The following is an 18,154-nucleotide window of genomic DNA, read 5'->3' on the forward strand; positions in this document are numbered from 1 at the left end:
AGTGACTCCTTAATGAATGATGCATTGCGGGATCCAAATTTACTATCTCCACCAAAGGTGGATTGACTCCATGCAGCTTGACAATTTCCTTGGTTGATAGATGGATGCATTGGTGGCCTTCTTGTAGGGTAGAACATGATCTATCACTGTACTACCAATGATCCATGCCTTATTCTCAATATTAATGTTGCTTGCACTTATTAAATATCACTCTGCTCAAGTTCACAAACTCCATCCAAGCCACCTAACTGTGTTATAAGATATGATTCACGTTTGAGAATACACCCCAAGTTTCTAGAACATGCATTCCATTTTTAAATACAATAATATACACTTCAGATGGACTCAAAAACTTCAATTTATCACAATCCAATGCATTTTTAGCTTCTCTATTTGCTCGTCTCTTCATCCATCTGTTTGATATGGTGATCATGGAGGGAGAATATGAACACACCAATCTCGGTGCCAACTATAAACCTTTCATGGCTAACAACACCTTTTCTCTGTTGATTTTAGAATTCAATCATGCTGAAAGCAAGTAGGCTTTCAGCCAATTTCATAAGAACAAATCCATATGCTTTTATCATAAAATTAATTGCTTAGGCACCAAGTGTGTGATCATACTGCACAGGCTTCTGTGTTCTCATCCAACACATCATATAGACTTCTACCAAGCTACTTCAGCTCAAAGATGTTGATCATGGCCAGGTTGTGCATCCCCTTTGAAGGTGCAAGGAAGAGGAAGAGAGGGGAGCAAAGCTTTGGGTTTGACTCGTTCTGTGACACAGGCAATCCAACTCATCTCACTGGCTCGTTCCAGGACAAACTTAAAGCCCTCCTCATGTTTGCCCACCCTGAAGCTGTAGAACAAGGAGAGCTGCAGTGCCATTCTTTTCAGCTCGAACTGCATCGCCATCCTCCCACAAGTGTTCGACTGTTTGTCTTGGAAGAGGACGTAGAAACATCAACCTGCCGTCGATGTCGCTACTGCGTCTCTGTTGGTACCATCAAACTCCAGATATGAATTCGCATTCAGTTCTTTTCCACAACATAAATTATTAGGTTCTAGGCAGAATTTTCTCAGTGATGAACTTTATCCAATATATACTTTTTATGTGATATGCTGTCTCCTCGGGAGATCGTCTGAGTAGGTTGGGGTCACCACATTATTTGCAGCAAGAGATTTCACTTTGTCTTACCCACCAAAGACACTTTGTCGGAGGTGCAGAACATATGCCTGCACTCCAATGTAGAGTGGTCAAAGAAACCTACAGCAGGATCGAAGCTGGTGAACACAAACCGCTGTTTGTTGCATGGAGTCCTGCATTCCAATGGTTTTGGGCATCTGCTTCTCATCAATGGCTTTGAAGGTGGTTCTCATTTCCTTTCCGGTCATCGGATTATGGATTTGTGGGACAGGATATGCACAGCATTGCAAGTCAGGTAGTTTCCTTCATCCATTTCCTTCTGTTCAGCATCAGTTCTTTGCATTTGTTTCAATTGCACACTAATACACAAAGTTTCTATGAGTTCTTGAACTTTTGAAGGAAGATAAGCGTAATCGATGCATCAACGAAGGGTAAAATGGAGCTCAGATTGGTCCATGGTGTAGCCTATGGTGAGCCGTGGTTCGGTCGATGGGGATACAGGTTTGGTCATGGAAGCTATGGAGTCACTGAACAGATGTATCAACGCTCTGTGGATGCCCTCCACGCCCTTTCTCTCCGTCTTCTGCTTCCTCATCTCGCTTGCTTCGGTCGTGAAATCCCAGTTATGGTCGGCAAGTATCAGTCGCTCTGCAACCAAGTGCTGCTCACCTTAGGCGACCTGTTCCGCTTCATGATCGAGTTGAAGACGCGCCTTCCGCCCAACTCCATGGATTACCATGGAGCCATCACTGAAGCGTCGTGCAGGTGGTCGACGAAAAGGGTGGAGATGGCGGCTCGAGTAATCGTGGAGCAGCTCAAGAACTCCGAGCTGAGGTGGGTCACGAGGCAGGAGATCAGAGACGCTGCGAGGGCACACATCGGCGACACGGGATTGCTGGACTACGTCCTGAAAACGCTGGGAAATCACATTGTTGGCAACTACGTCGTTCGTCGCACCGTGAATCCGATCACCAAAGTGCTGGAGTACTGCTTGGAGGACATATCCAATGTGTTCACTGGCCATGACAACTTAGCTTCAGGTAACCATTCCAAGTCGAGGATCAGGTTGCAGCTCACCAGGGCGCAGCTGATGAGAGACATGTTCTACCTGTACAAGCACATCCTGAAGGAGCCGAGCTCAGCAGCAGCCACCGGCATGCTCGATGCAATTCCGGTAGCGGTAAGGATGGTCATGGACACTAAGCAATTGGTCAAGGAGTATCAACAGGGACCGCCACCTGAGAAGGCCGAAGGTAGCCATGGGTACTTGAAGCTTTCGTGCAGCATCCGCATGAATGGAGCCGATGTGGAGAGAACGCCACCACATGAACCCATGGTTGTTCCTGCTCACGCGACCATCGGCGAGCTGAAGAGGGAGGTGGGGAGACACTTCAGGGCGGTGTACTGGGGACTGAAGAGCTTCGTTGCAGACTCCATCGTCGGTGTCAGGTGCAGGGACTCGGACTTGGTCCATGAACTGATGCAATCAGGAAGCAGCATCGTGGTAGAGGGGAGGATGGAGGGGGATGACGGAGAGGAGATTTACGAGGGTGGAAACGGTCGTCATAAGATCGTGGATTGCCTGTGTGGTGGAAAGGAGGAGGACGGAGAGCCGATGATCTGCTGCGACATCTGTGAGGTTTGGCAGCACACACGCTGTGTGGGGATTCCGGACGAGGATGACGTCCCTCCGGTCTTCCTCTGTGGTCGATGCGAGAACGACATGCTTGCCTTGAGGAATTTGACATGACATGCAAACATGTATCGTTAATCCTCCATTAAAACCTTCGAAACGGCCTTTGAAGGTTCAGCTTTTCCAAGGAAATGGCATCCCTTAAAGCCATGAATGAATCAACGTTCAGTTCGACCAACTCTTCCCCTGTGTTTTCAGCATCAGATTCAGATTCCTTTGTTATTTCTTCGTCTTCGTAGCTTTCTATGGCTGAAAGCTCTGTAATCGCAAGTCCTATCTGTTCCTTCAAATCCTTTTACAGAACAACATTACTTAGACCATTCCATTCCTGACGTTCCACCAATTGGGCAGCAAAAAGAATACTCAAGACGAGCAAATCCAGTCAATATAAAACCAGTTTGACTTCGCCCTAATCTTCCCCACCAACCACTTCTTCTGGTCTTCTCTTTCTTCTTCTCCTCTCTCTGTGTCTCCTTCGTGCCACCCACATTCCTCTGCTTTCCATTCTTCTCCTTCTATGATGCCCTGTCTCTTTCCTGCTACCGTCCATTATGCCAGCCAGAAGAAGGAAGAAAGCTGCAGATACGATCAAGGGTAGTCCCACATCGGCAAAAGTCTTCTCTTTGATTCAAAGATCGGCGCGCGACACCCCGCACCATGACGTCGCCGAGGGAGTGGTGGCGCCGAGCGGCGGCGGCCGCGAAGGATAAGGGCAGCCTATGCATGACGAGAATGGCCAGCGTCCGGCACCACCACCACTGCCCCCGCCGTGGTGGGCGGGAGGTGGATGCGACGGTGATCCGGGCCACGAGCCACGACGAGCGGTCGGTTGATTACAAGAGCGCGGGACGCGTCTACGCGTGGGCGCGCGCCGCCCCGACGTCGTTCCTCGACCCGCTCATGTGGTCCCTGGCCCACCGTGCCGCCCGCACCCATTCCTGGGCCGTCGCCCTCAAGTCGCTCCTCCTCGCCCACGGTCTCCTCCTCTGCTCCGAGGACGCGCCGCCCTCCGCCCGCCTTGGCCGCCTCCCCTTCGACCTCTCCGACTTCCGCGACCGCTCCTCCTCGTCCGGCTTCTCGGCCTTCATCCGCGCCTACTTCCGCTTCCTCGACCACCGCTCCCTCTTCTCCGCCCACAACAAGCCCGTCAAAGACGCCACCCTTACGACCAGCCCAGCCGCGAAACCAGGGGACGAGGAGGACACCGAGTCGGACGCTGACCTCGCTGAGATCGAGCGCCTCCAGACCCTCCTCGACCTCTTGTTGCAAGTCCGGCCGTACGCTGACGGCATGGGGGTGGGGCTCGTCCTCGAGGCCATGGACTGCGTCATGATCGAAATCTTGGAGGTCTACAGCAGCATCTGCAACGGAGTTGCTCACTTCCTCGTCGACATCCTCGGCCACGACTCTTCCAAACCCGTTCATAATCGACGATCGGAAGCAAGGAGACGGAGAGGAGAGATCGGAATGAGGGTGCTTAGGCGAGCATCGGCGCAAAGCTCGCAGCTTTCCGCTTACCTCGATCTCTGCCGCACCCTCGGAGTCATCAGCCCGGCGGAGATCGCCGCGGTGCAGAGCATCCCCGACGAGGACATCGCCGACCTCGAGCAACTGCTGCTCGGCGGCGTTCCGAAGGAGGAACAGGAGGAGAAGGAACTCGGAAGGGCAGAAAGCCGTTCCGGGACGGTGATCACCGAGCGGTGGGTGGTCTTCGACGAAGAGGTAGAGGGGCATTCCGGGAATCCCATCCTTAGCCAACGTCCGGAGAGATCGCGGCCGTCGTCTTCGTGGGTCCCAACAGAGGACAACGGCCGCGCCGGTGTACCGTTGTGGAATACCAATTTGACCGAACTGATCTGACTCATATGCCCTCCAACTTCCCATAGAACGACACGTATGCCATTGTTCTCTTTTCCTTTTGTTTCTTCCTCCTTTTATTTAGCTTCTTCGCATTATGTTTGATGGTGGTGATTTACTGAATCTGTACTTAGACGTCATGAAAGGAGGATTATATTAGTTAATAATCTTGTAAGAAGAGATCGGTTGGTATCATTTGCTTGCTTCGGTTCATCTCATCCAGTTTATTGGATGTATTGTAATTAATTTGTTAGTTTTTTGTTTAATTTTCTTCTACTGTCAAAAATATTAGTAGAAAAAGTCATTCACAAACGGTTTAACATAGTTCGGATCTATATACATAGAAATATTCAAGATGTGATGGAAATGTTCGGATCTATATACAAAATATTCAAGATGTCTTTAAGATGGAAATGTTAAACTTTTAAGGTATTACTTGAATACTCAAAGTCTAAAAGTACAAATGATAAAAAAATATCAAGATTTTTTTTTTTTATCAAAGCTAATCTTTATATTTAATCATAAAAAGGATAAAATATTTTATGAAATATTATACGGAGACAGTCTCTAATCGTTTTCAATCGTCTCCCCTTGATCTCTTGTCCAAATGGACGACAAGTGGGAATCGATCGTAAACATTTGTCTTGGATGCTTGTCCATGTGACTAGACCGATGAAAAATGATCTACGTCTTCCCCATTTATCTTGGATACCATATGATAATTATATATCTGATGATGATGATTAAATGATAATGTACTTTTCATCACTATTTAATATAAATAAAGCATGATTTTGATCCACATGATCATCTCAAGCGGGTTTGCTTGAAGCACTAAGAAAAATGGTTTTGGTTAAAGATTTCTTACGTTCAACCATGGCAACACCTGTAAGAAGTTGCTGCAGGCTACAGTAACATGTTTGAGGCACCAAATGAAAAGAAGAGGATGACAGTGCTGCTCGTTGCTTCACCACAACAGCTTTGCTTTTATCCTTCTTTCCCACTTTCCATGTGTAAATGTTAGAATCCTACCATCACCAACTCCAGCTTTACTCATCTCAGCCACAACAGGAGAGACAGCAAAAAGAGAAGGCTGCTTAGTACTGTTTCATTGTATCTTCACACTTGATAGATGTCACCTTGCTCTCTTTCTCTTCCTCCTCATATACTGCTCACAATGGTGCGTATGCTCAGTGTGTCAAAGATGCTTCCTCCCTTGCCAGTCCGGTCTTCCTAAGGTGAACTCCAAGCTAGGGTTTTTGAGTTCCTGATGATCATCAATGATCCCACAAAATTCAAGAACAATGTGATAGCTTTGCAGTATCTTATATATTTGAGTCCAGAAGGTAAAACCTCAGTATCAGAGGAGAATTCTGAAGGCCTGAGTTCATCTATGTCACCAGCACTTGGTTGTGCCCATGCATCTCTGCTGAAGCTACAGCAATATCAACCAAAATCTTTCATCAGGCAACAATCAAGAAACATAGACAGTGATCCAACATGCTCACTATCTTTCTCTTTTCCAGCAATCTAAACAGCCATGTATATATCGTGTTCGATTTAGCGAAAAAAGAGAAATAAACAAGGGAAAAACATAATTATGTTTTGGAAGTGTTCTAATGTTCTCTGATTAATTCCTTCTCTCCACTCTATGTTAGATTCTCTTATGGATTTGTTTTAGTTATAACACAATTAAAACTCTACTAACTTTGAAGAAAAAGAAAATAACTGTTGAAAATAATTTGCTAACTACTTTTCTCACCAAAAAACAATGATAAGCCCATTAGATAGCAAAATGATACATTAAGAAATCCTCTTATCGGCTTGCCCGAAAATAATCCTAAAGCCGAGAATAATCACAAAATCTTTTTAATTGATCCTTGGTTCTTCCAAATTACTCTTAGGGCATAATTTCCTCTTTTTGGATCTGTAAATCAATTTCTCACATATGTCACAGACAGCTACTTTACATGCAATTGAACCAAGTACAGATTCTGGAATAGAAAATTATTTGGACGGATATCTTTGATCTAGATCTGTCATCCTGCTCAAAATAATTAGGTTTGGATCAGTAGATTATGTCCCGATCACGGTTTCGACTCGCAAAACCTCAATTTGATTACCAATGTTTTTCAGGTTTGGGTTTAGTTATGTGTTCAATGGTCAAAATTAGAACAAGATGGTAAACTTTGGCTCAATGTTAGACATATGGATCGGAGATTCTGAGGGAAACAAACAACGAGCAAAACATAGAATTCAGAAATTATGATCGATATAATCTTTATTTCTAGAATAAATTGCTCATAACTATGAGAATATGCTCGGAACTATTTTAGTGAGGTCTGAAATGATTACAGATGTTAAACAAACAAAGATGCATGAGAACCCTTAAAGACCTAAGAGTGTTATGTAGATACTTTAGCCATAATCTCAGTAATTAGACATCCAAATGCAGGCATAATGAATGATAGCTTCAGAAGATTAGCATGACATTTCCATGGAAGTGTATATTGGAAGAACATCCATCCTTATTCGATTACAATAATTATTTATGACTCAAATGAGTATATTTCTATGGTTGAAGTTATCCATGTCTTATATCAGAAATATGATGTGAATCCATTTAGGAAATCTGGCAGAACTAAATTCTGAGTCATTTCTCAGAAAAAATCATATTCATGGAGCTAAGTTTAATGACATAAATACCAGTTATCTAAGGTTTGGTTCTTTACTTGCATCATAGATTTGCTTTCCTTTTCTTTGATATGACAATAGCTTGCTTTAGAGACACAGAATAAAGGTGTATGAAGAAAGCCAAACCAACCGAGAGAGTTTGTTCTCAGTTCTTAAAGATATAAAGTGCATGAGGATCCAATATGTGCTACACATAACTCTGTGGCAATCATGGAGCTCTCTTCAGCACTGATCCATTATATCATTCAGCAATTTTTTGTTTAGGATCTTGAATAGATTTTTCACAACAATGTTTACTGTGTGTGTTCTTCGTTTTCAAGTGGAAAGAGGTAATCAGAACTTATCAAGTGACCAGCAAACTGCTGAAAGCAAAAGACACAGAATCAAATTACTAGAAGTTTGCTCAAAAACAAGAGAAGCTTGAATAAGACTAAAAGCAGCTCTGGTAGTAAGAATGAGCATCAATAAATAATACAAGGCTCAGCAGTAGTCACATTTCTAATATGTATTATTATTATTATTAAGTTCTCCAGGCAAAAAAGAAGGCAATGGTTTGCTGAGTCCATGTCCTATCAGAAGGTTGCAAGGAGGAGAACTAAAGAGAAATGTGGAGGGGAGAGAGAGAGAGAGAGATGAAAAGGTGTGAGAGTTTAACAGGCCAAACAAGGCAAAAGCAGCCACAAGAGATACTAATTTGGAGATGAAGGAACATATTGGTTTCTGGGTATTAGTGCATGTCAGGTCAAAAACACATTTCTGGAATCAGAGCCATGCATTGGAAGGAAAGATAAAATAAAAACACCAAGTAAAGAAAAGGTCAAGAGGTGTTGAAGAACCATCAAAATGCCACTATAGTATAATGTAATAAAGCCAAAGGGAGGAGGGTGCTTGAAACAAGAGGTATAGTAGGTCTTTTTTGGTCCTATGTGACAATGCATCAGTGCCTAGGGTAAATCTTGACACTGCCATTGCACATAGGCACCATAAAAGTTGACTGTTCCTTGATATGATTTTGAACTTGTGTGTCTTACTTCTTTTCCTCTTCTGTCTTTGCTTTTTTAAGCCCTCCAAGTTGAGTACCATATCTCCCCATGAAATCTCAATCACAGAAAAGGAAGACAAAAGCAAAAGCTGCCATTAGACCCCTTTTCTTTTCAGGTAGATGTGGTCTTGATGATGAATCCCCATCAACCAAATCCCAAGCTCATGAGTTAAACTACATCTTTTGTAAAAGATCCAAGGCAAAGGTGAGAGAAGGTAGAGCTTGCCTTGATGGGTTACTCCACCTGGCAGCAGTGTTGGTAATGCTTGAAAGGGAGTCCAAACCATGACTTGGTTTGAGTCCATCTGCTGATGATACTCTCTGCTCCCCTAGCCGTCCGAAGTTAAGATCGTCATTACTTGGAGCTGAATCCTCCTCACCCGAGCCATCCGATTGACCTTCATGAACGAATAAGAAGAAACAACATTGAGGTCCAAAAAATTCATTAGAGGGCATTGTGTCAGACATCATTGAGCTTAGAAGGCTAAGCAGCATGAATTACCTGAGGAAGCCGCAGGCTTGTCAGTGGTCTTCAGTGTTCTATACATCTGCAGAGGCAAAGTTGGAAAAAATGCATAGACCAGTCAAGAGAGAGAGAGAGAGAGACTGTGAGAAGCATCATATAGGAAAAGAGCATGTCCTGTAGAAGTGACCTCACGAGACGGCAAAGGAAAGAGAGGAAAGAAAAAGAAGGGAGGGGAAGACCCATCTGCAATCCAAGTGCCGATATCTATTCTTTCCTTTTAAGGGATCTTTTCTTTCTTGTTTTCTGCCTTACGTTGATGCTGCGGAGTCCGAGTTTGGTGTTGCATTATTGTGAAATGATGACAACTTTTTCTCTCCTTACTCTCTTCCTTTCTCTCTCATTCGGCACAGTAGCCAACGGATGCAACGATATGCGTGACTGACTGAATGAGTGAATGAAAGAATAGATGTGTCTGCTTCTCGCAGAGGAGACTGCCGTACGCAGATAAGATGATAGGAGAAACAAAGAGAGAGAGAGAGAGAGAGAGAACGAGGATCCATGAAAGTCTTGGAGGTAAGTTATACACGATTATTGTGCAGAGCGTACCTGCAAATGGCTCTTGACATGAGCCAAAGTGAGGTCTTTGACATCCATGAGCTCGAGTACTGACTTTGGAGTAGCCCCTAATCATACGTCAACCACAATTAATCTCACCGATTAGCTTTAACACCCAAAAGTGTCAGAAGAAATCAACGCAGAAAAAAACTTCGAGAACATCTGCCCATCACACGACATATTATCCATAAGAGAGACATATCAAGTTAACTGCTTACTTTCATGGCCGCCGAGGAGCTCCACGGCATGGACAAAGCGCGCATGGAGGGTACTGGTCCACCGCATTCGGGGCGCGCGCATGCTCCGCTTCCCGGGGAGCTTTGGCAGAAACCTCGACCGCATCAAGTTGTGCGAGGAATCGAAGGGTCTGGTGCCATAGTGGTTGCTGTAGTGGTGCTGGTGGTGCGGATGTTGGAAGAGCTGGTGGTGTTGGTAATGGTTCTTGATCAACAGATCTGGTGAGAACCCATTGAACCTTGTCGGTGGCGTGACCATTCGGGTGTATGCTGAGACGCCACCGACCGGGTTAAGCAAGGACGATGGCATCATGTCTAAATTGGAAGAGAAGCTCGACGAGGAGGACGATGGAGGAGACAAGGAAGATGGCAAGTATGGGGAGGAGGACCACTGAGGACAATACGATGAGACCCGGTTGGGTAACCCATACTTGGGATCTAAAGGGAGGAAAGGGAAGGCACTGTTGTTGTAGACAGGGATGCCTTTGATTGGCCTCGACCCCTCCATCAAGCCATCGAGCGTGGAGCGGTTGCGGCAGCAGTGGTCGAACGGCGGCGACTGTCGCACTGATAACATCCTTTGCTGCCACGAGCTCTCCGCCTGCGGTGCTGCCCAAGGGTACGAGAGGGAGAGCTCCGTGTAGGCGTTGTTGCCGCCGCCACCGGCCTGGCGAAGCTCGATGGTGCTGTTGCCCTGGTCAATGGCTATCCCGCCGCCAGAGACGGAGGGCGCAGTGTTTGGGAGGCTGATGTGCAAGGAGAGGTCCGGCGATGGCGCCGACGCAGCTTCCATGAAGACTCCTTCAGCTGGCATTTCCATTCCTCTCCTCCTTTCTGCCTACATGCAACTGGAACAATCGAACATCGAAGCCGCTCTAGGTATTGTTCGGATAAGGGGAAAGCGAGGGAGGAGAGCAGGAAAAGACTCGATCTCTTTTCTTGCTTAATAGAAGAGCTAGGGCGGATCTGGTTTTCCCAAGAGAGGGAAAGAGGACGGTGAGGGTTTGGAGCTTGTGTTGTATTTGATCTCTACCTAGTTGATCTATACATATATATATACATATCTAAAGAAAGCGAAGAACAAAGAGGTGTTGAGAGATTTTGGAGTGCTCCTAGGTTTTACGAAGGAGGGCTACTCTAAGATCAAAGAGAAGGGCAACTGGTTGAGTCTCTGCTTGGATTGAAATGAAGGTCTTTGTAGGGACAGATCAGTGTGAATTCAGCAGTGCTGGGTAGGAATCACAAAGGTTGGCGCTTGGGGAGGGATTTGGGTTGTGGCTGTGAGGGGAGTATATATGAGGAGATGACTGTCATCTGGACAAAAGACTAGTCCTGGAAGAGAAGCATCCAAATTGTTTTAGTATTCCATTTCATCCAGATGAAGAGGAGACGAGGAAAAAGATAGAGAGAAGAAAAAGGAAGATAGGCGAAATGAGAAGCTCGTGCGGGGATTCCTTTTCTCCCACAGCCTGCGTTTGTGGACAGTCGTAAAATTCTCTCTTTCTCACTTCCCTTTTTTTAACGCAGAAAAAGACGGGGAGAGTGGCGTCTCTCTCTCTCTCTCTCTCTCTCTCTCATATACACACACTAACTGGATTAGACAAGAGAAGAAGAAATAAGTTGAAATATTCCATGAATTTGCTACCAGTCTGCTCCTTTCAGGGAACAATGCCAAAATGTTTGTCTTACACCCACTTGGAGGATCTTATCGCACACATAATGCAATGAAGCTGTGTGCATCCACTGTTGCACTGTAGCCGCGACTATTCAAAGCTTTAATTGGGATAACCTGCTGTCAATGATCTGGTCAAAACACTAGAAGAGCCTGTTGATGATGTACTAACCACTTTGCCGGTTGGACCTCCCTTGCCATAGCTTTGCTTTTCCGATGAATGCACAAGGCTTGTCAAGGAGAGCAAGATGATACTGCAGATACCAGGACTCCTCCTGTCATATGTATATTACCTATTATTAATACTTGATTACACTGTGACATCCAACAAAACAAAATGCATGTAGTTAAGATCTCTTTAAACTATCATGATGGTTCAGGTACTCAAAAGTGTAATCAAGAAGAAGCCAGTCAAAAGAAAATTCTTGCACTTGATTATTCTAGGATTATTGTGTTATCTTGACATGTTGACCTCCTTCACACAGTTGACTCTCTCCTGTCCTCCTTCCACATGACTGGAATTTCAAACCCCTGTGACATACAAAAGAATAAGCTTTTTACTCGTTGGAAAGTACAATTAGTTTCTTGATGTTTTAACTCGAGCTGATAGATCTGCCACAGAGTGCACCTTGAGAGATGATTGGAGCTTCCACCAGTGTGTAAACAAGCAATATTACATTGCACACAAACTCACAACTCCTGCAAGGAAAGTAAAGTCTTGAGTTACTTCCATGGAAAAGAAATGGCAGCTCACATTCCCAAGTTTTGAGCAGGCCGTGGGAATATAAAAAACATCTATGGCAATGCTTGGTGAACCCAACCCTATGAGTGGTGCATTTATGAGATTTGAAATGTCCATAAAATTCAAATTCAATTCATGACAGTGATGCCTCCATTTTTATATACAGACATGCATGTATAGATGAACTACATTTTTGAATCATTGGTGGTCAGATATGCTGCATCGAGTGGCTTGACTTTATCTAATAGTGTATCAATTTGAGTCCTTAAGAGGACTAAGTTGCAAGTGATGCGCAGGACGTTCTATATGGATTTGACTCATTCGATAGCCTTGGACATGGCAAAGAGTTAGGTCATGGCTTCACTTGCTTCAAAGCATTTGTTCCAAAGCGTCACATCCTTATTCACACCAATCTGGACCCAAGGAAAGAAAGCATTTTGTTCTAATGCATCCCAACTGATAAAAGATGCTTCCCTTTGGAACCTCACAGTTCATTGCTCACCTCCTTGTCAGAGAAAGTGAAGCTCCCACTTCTGACCTTTTCTTTTTTCTTTCTCACTTTCATTGTTGACTTGGTCACCCATTTACCATATGATGTACAAGATTAATCATAAATACTAGTTCATATTACTGTAATCATAACTAATATGGACTGCACCAAATTAATGTACCTCCAATAGAGTGACATGGTATGGCATGTCAATGGACATGCCTAGCTAACACACTAGTGCAAACACTACAGAATGAGTGTATTAATTAGATATGTCTAATCCTAACACATAAAGTTAGCAACTCGATGACTTATTTTGGTAGTTGGCAGGTCATGTCATCAAATTTCCATCCTTCCCCGATGATAGGACGTTTAGTTATCTGTAACTCTCGCCTTCTTAAAGAAATTTGTAGCTATATGATTGGATGCTCCTTTTCTACACATTTATAGTATGGATTTTTCCCGTAATTTCTTTTATTATGATATGTAATGCAACTAAACAACTTGAGGATGGCACACAAGCAGCAATGCATGGTGAGCTACCTGATAATGATGTGTCGGAATTGGTAAATATCTTAGGATTTTCGATGAATGAAAAAAATTTAGTATGAGAAAGAGTTTTGATTTTTAATTGACAAGAAATTCTAGTATGAGAAAATAATTTTGTAAAGGAAGAAAACCTAACAATTCAGATTTAATTCTTTTTTAAGACTCGTGTATTTTTAGATTTTAGTATAAAAAATAAGATATGAGGAATATTTTAGATTTTTTATTTGTCTCTAGGATATTTAAAGTTCAGACTCTTTAATATTTCTAGAAAGAATAAGAGAAAGGTTTTCAAAATTTATATGAGAGAATGTACAAGGGATTATTCTCGAATACGGATAATTATGGAGTATTATAATTGATCTCAAGGAATATTTTTTTTTCCATGAATATAAGGAGGAGTTGTATCGAATGTTACATCGATTTTATAATATATTTTATATTTTTTGATCGTTCAGCAATATTTTGTTTCCAGTAATATAACTGATATTTTATATTTTACATTAAGCAATGAACAGAATGTCTTAAATAAATGATAGGAAATGTCAAAACGATTTATGGGGATGAGTGAGTAATATATAGGACTTCAAATAGATGTCAATCTAACTCAGAGAATGTAGCATTCAACATTTAACACCCAATAAATTTCATGAAATTTACCAAAAATGTATGAACAAACAAAAGATGGTTATCTCACTGCTGTGCTCTAAGTAATTGCAAAGATTTATGTTCCTCGAGTCCTCTACGGGATGCCTTTATTCACAGGAAACGAAGTTAAAGCTTCACCTACACCTATTAGCCCCCATGCCAAAGCAGTGCTGTGGTATACCAGTGTACAATCTCCTCAGCGAAAGGGAGGAAGAGCCACAGGGTTGCTGAGAGAAGTGAATGGGATAAAGTGAGGCAAGGCTGTGTAAATGTGCTGTTATATTGCATACGGATCCATGCAGACCTATCGACAGATGCCATGTGTCTCCATGCAGACATTCTAAATAATTGAGCTCAAAACGTTGGGATTTGAGAGAGAAAGAGAGAGAGAGAGAAGGAGAGTAATGGACTGATTTGGAAGAAGCAAAGGAATGTGATAGATGCTAAGAGAAGAGAGATTCCTGGAGGTCACGTGAGCCGAAGAACTCATTACATGATCTTAATGATGGATGAATACGAGAGTATTCTGTGATGTTGCAAAGCTGTACTGCATACGCATCTCAAGAACATCTGGGAGAATGCAATGCTCCGTAGATTCTGCTCTCCTTGACCCCATCCAAATAGTTAACACCCCTCCTCGTCTTGTAGCTTCAGAAAACACATGCTATGTCACTTCTTATGCCCACCCTCTCAACCGTGACTGAATGTTTTGTCCCCAAGGATTGGTCAATCTTGAAGATATTATTATTATTATTATAACAGATATGATCTGACTAACACGTTAGCATTCTATGTGACTGAAACATTTGTATTTGTGATATCTTATAGGGATGCGACTTTCTCACTATGTATACGAGTTATTGATTGACACATGTTTAGTGAAAAAAAATAAACAAATAATACAGCACTCAGAGTAGTATAAAAGAGAGTTTTATATGTACACTCGATATATAAAAAATAATAAATAAATTTTATTTAATTTGTCTGATTAATCTGACTTATTCGACTTGAGTGTTAACTTGAGCGTCAAATGGGTGTTATCGAGATTGTGTCTGACTTAGTTTTATAGGAATTGAACATCCAACTTGATGAATTTTTCTACGATCAATTTGAAAAAGAATTAGGTTGAATTCGAGTAAATTTTCACCTCAGACGATTCAAGAGACTCGATGGAGGGTTTTAGAGAGGAAGTGAAATATCTAACTCTAAAGTCTGATTTGTGGAGTTACAAGGAAATAAATTACTGTGCCTAATTCAATGGAAATAAGTTACTTTGATCATCTTAACATCAGCCTTTTCTTCATATAGGTTTTACACTAGTATAGTGTAGCTTGGATGATAGACTTGTGAGACTGCTTCAAGTGTCGGATTCTTACAGATCGCCGGCATTTTTGAATTCGAGTCCACATTTGAATATCAGGATAATATCCAGATTTGGATTTAGATTGCATTGGAACGACTGGATCTGTTTCTTTGGTGTGAAATAAACTATAAAGAGAAGAATTCTTGTTCAAGCTTATTCATTTATGCTTCCCATGTTGACTCGTCTACTGTCATGTACACAGCACAAAGGAAAGGATACAGTTTCTGTGACATGTGTTACCTTTCCCAGATAACCTCTTTCTTCTAAGTCAATGGGAACAATAATGTTTCTTTTACAGACTCCAAGTCATTTATTACCCCTCATTTAATGCCTAGCGACCTTGTTACTATTTCCCAAGCACACTGTGCATTGTCCCCAAAAAAAAATGGTGGTTCCATTAAGGAACAGGGATTTGTACTGCTTCTAAATAGTTGTGTACATCTATATATGCCCCAGAGAGAGAGGGGTCTGAGGGAGTGGGACAAGGGAATGGAAACAAAGTGAATGACGGAAGCTATCATCAATAAATAATTGCATTGTCCATCGGAAGGTATCTCGCAGTTATATTTGGACTGACACCCACTGCCTACATCATAAATGTCATACTTTTGCCTCAGCCTCTCTCTCTCTCTCTCTCTTTCTCTATCCTTCCTCGCTACATATACACATGCATGTCATCTCTCTCTTTGCAGCTCAAATGTAGGCTGAGGTAATTAAACTCCATTAACGAATGTTCACTTGTCCGAGCCTAAATTGTCATATATGTTGACCGACCCATGGCTGTGTCACTGAATATTACGGCCACTTAAAAATCTGAATGGACATCACACAAGATGGTGGGGGAAATGCTGTCGGCAAATGGTTGTCTGCTACCGTCAGCTACAGTGAAGAGGAAATGTGGAACGCTTGCAGCCTTCTTTCGCTCTTATCTTGAGGAATAATTGATTTTAACGCATGTCATTCTCCGAGCGACAGGAGAACCTGCACACCTTCTCCTTCTGCTTGCTTGATCGATCGAGCATGAGGAGAGAGAAGCCAGCAACAGTGTGTTAGCTAGGAAAAGCCTCGAGAGAGTTTCCAAAACCCTAGAGACTGTACCTGTCACAGAAGTCTGTGTACAGCCAAGAGAATAGTTATTCTCACTGGTTAGAAGTTGATCGTCTTGTTCACGTAGGATGTGGAATGTTGGGTTGGGGTGCATTATACACCGCCCGGAAATCCGTTGTCTTCTTCCTTTGCTTTGACTTGTCCATCTAACTCCTTCCCGTGGCCTCATGCATGCCAGCGTAGACAAGTCATAACGCAACGATCAAATGGGTCCTCGAGAGTTGATTGATGGCGATCCATCACATGTAAGAAACAGTAACTTACCATTGCTTGTACTCCGATGACAATCCGGAACTGTTCCTTTTTCTTTTGGCCATGTAAAGTTCCCCCAGGATGGATATCACTCAACTGTAGTAGTCCTTGATCTCCCTCAGCTCGAAGGGACTGGATCTGCGTCCAAGCACTTAAGCCAACGTACTCATAGAACTGCTAGGCTTTCGAACGACCCAGTAAACATGGTGTGTTACTTTCTCCGTGAGTCACTGCACAACCTCAGGTAGAAGAAGCAGACCAAACATTGTCTTGGCTGGATCAAATGCCATCCGCATGATGGTATCATTTAGGTGGAGTCCCCGAAAAATCATGTCCATCCTAAGCAATTTATTCATAAGGAGATACATCGATATATATATATATATGTGTGTGTGTCAGTAGTTAGCAGTGGAAGGGAAGAAGGAGAGCTTAATGCTTAAAAGATGGAGACCTTTTGTTCGACCAAAGAAAGGCAAGCAGTGATGGGAAGTGAGTAGATAATTAAATGGAGGACTTCAATGGTAGCATTTGTCTTGTCAACTCTTCCCAAGAAAGAGGGAAGATGAAAAAGGAAGGAAGGAAGGATTAGCATCTCTTTCCCAATCCCAACGACAACAACTCTCCCTCAAACCAAGTAACGCCAAGTGCCAAAAATGACTATCTCCATCTTGTGAAGATTTCTCAGAAGGTTGTCAAAGAAAGCACCAACTTAAATGTTCAAGCGAAAGATATAGCAGGATTCTACAGAACTAGAATAACGTAGCCCAAGAAGAACCCAACAGGAAGAAGGTTAGCAAGAGCAAGAGCATTAAATGGGGAATCAGACATGGACAGATAGCAAGATAGCAGTACTCCACCCTTGTTCTATTATTACTCCTCATTGTCAGAGAGAGAGAGAGAGAGAGGACAGAAGAGTGAAAGATGGAGAGAAAGAGAGAGGAAGGAACATGTAAATGATTTTGTAATCCATTGCTTTATGATTTCACTGTGTATACACCTTTTTACTTTATTTCTTTTTCTGACAAAGAGGAAGTCATGATGGCCCTATGATAAGCAACACCCTATATTGTCTTCCTCTCTTGGGTCTTTTATTTTTATGTTTATTTCTTGGCAATTCATCGAGAAATCTTTTATGTGTATGAAAATGTGTTTTTATTTATCTTGACAATCAAACAATAAAATAAATAGTCAAATACAAGAAGTATAACGTCAAAAACTTGAGATTCGAGTAATGGATATAAAATCCACACAGACGTAAAGCTTAATTTTGTCATGTTTAAGAAAGAAGAAACCTTGTCGACCTATTTTATTTGGCCACTTACATATTTGCATACCTCGATATGCTTGACCCACATTATCCTAATTAGTCTATGTTTGATGTGGGCAGTTGATTTCCATCACAAACATATGGAATCATGGAGTGACAAAGCCTTGGCGTTTGCAAATGCATAAGACAACAACTCAAATATGTTCCTTGCATATGACTTTTTGCACACATAGAATAATTAGAATAAAGTAGGGAAGGACCACAAGTTCTTAAGGTTCTTTTGTGCCTGTATCTATCCCTTTGATGTGTATGTCCA

At 42.7% G+C, this 18,154-nt stretch overlaps 3 protein-coding genes across 5 annotated transcripts; 2 read left to right on the forward strand and 1 right to left on the reverse strand.

The window, feature by feature from the left end:
* Positions 1-446: 446 nt before the first annotated feature.
* Positions 447-2,905, forward strand: LOC135588084 (PHD finger protein PERSISTENT TAPETAL CELL 1-like). The gene is made up of 2 exons (XM_065080030.1): positions 447-1,443; positions 1,548-2,905. Exons 1-2 carry the CDS (start codon positions 1,403-1,405, stop codon positions 2,896-2,898), a joined length of 1,392 nt encoding a protein of 463 aa, XP_064936102.1. The 5' UTR covers positions 447-1,402; the 3' UTR covers positions 2,899-2,905.
* A 578-nt stretch (positions 2,906-3,483) lies between these two features.
* LOC135588085 (putative clathrin assembly protein At1g25240) lies at positions 3,484-4,906 on the forward strand. The gene has a single exon (XM_065080031.1). It carries the CDS (start codon positions 3,499-3,501, stop codon positions 4,699-4,701), a length of 1,203 nt encoding a protein of 400 aa, XP_064936103.1. The 5' UTR covers positions 3,484-3,498; the 3' UTR covers positions 4,702-4,906.
* Positions 4,907-5,533: 627 nt separating this feature from the next.
* LOC135588086 (transcription repressor KAN1-like) lies at positions 5,534-11,194 on the reverse strand. Of its 3 annotated transcripts, none has more exons than XM_065080034.1 (6): positions 9,734-11,194; positions 9,507-9,583; positions 8,937-8,982; positions 8,661-8,832; positions 6,052-6,124; positions 5,534-5,965 (listed from the first exon to the last, which is right to left on the reverse strand). In XM_065080034.1, exons 1-6 carry the CDS (start codon positions 10,569-10,571, stop codon positions 5,897-5,899), a joined length of 1,275 nt encoding a protein of 424 aa, XP_064936106.1. In that variant the 5' UTR covers positions 10,572-11,194; the 3' UTR covers positions 5,534-5,896. The 3 variants fall into 3 exon arrangements, with proteins under 3 accessions (XP_064936106.1, XP_064936105.1, XP_064936104.1); XM_065080033.1 differs by having other exon boundaries at positions 6,052-6,127; XM_065080032.1 differs by having other exon boundaries at positions 6,052-6,133; positions 9,734-11,190.
* Positions 11,195-18,154: the final 6,960 nt, after the last annotated feature.

Source organism: Musa acuminata, chromosome BXJ1-8 (genome assembly GCF_036884655.1).
Source record: "Musa acuminata AAA Group cultivar baxijiao chromosome BXJ1-8, Cavendish_Baxijiao_AAA, whole genome shotgun sequence".
Classification (NCBI taxonomy): Eukaryota; Viridiplantae; Streptophyta; class Magnoliopsida; order Zingiberales; family Musaceae; genus Musa; species Musa acuminata.

What these genes read in the sequence shown, in the direction of transcription:
- LOC135588084 (XM_065080030.1), top strand. Translation starts at nt 1,403, where the DNA reads ATGGATTTGTGGGACAGGATATGCACAGCATTGCAAGTCAG. An exon ending in TGCACAGCATTGCAAGTCAG is followed by an intron (nt 1,444 to 1,547) that starts GTAGTTTCCTTC and finishes GAACTTTTGAAG; the next exon opens with GAAGATAAGCGTAATCGATG.
- LOC135588085 (XM_065080031.1), top strand. Translation starts at nt 3,499, where the DNA reads ATGACGTCGCCGAGGGAGTGGTGGCGCCGAGCGGCGGCGGCCGCGAAG.
- LOC135588086 (XM_065080032.1), bottom strand. Translation starts at nt 10,571, where the DNA reads ATGGAAATGCCAGCTGAAGGAGTCTTCATGGAAGCTGCGTCGGCGCCA. An exon ending in GCTCCTCGGCGGCCATGAAA is followed by an intron (nt 9,584 to 9,733) that starts GTAAGCAGTTAA and finishes ACGTATGATTAG; the next exon opens with GGGCTACTCCAAAGTCAGTA. An exon ending in CAAGCCTGCGGCTTCCTCAG is followed by an intron (nt 8,833 to 8,936) that starts GTAATTCATGCT and finishes TCGTTCATGAAG; the next exon opens with GTCAATCGGATGGCTCGGGT.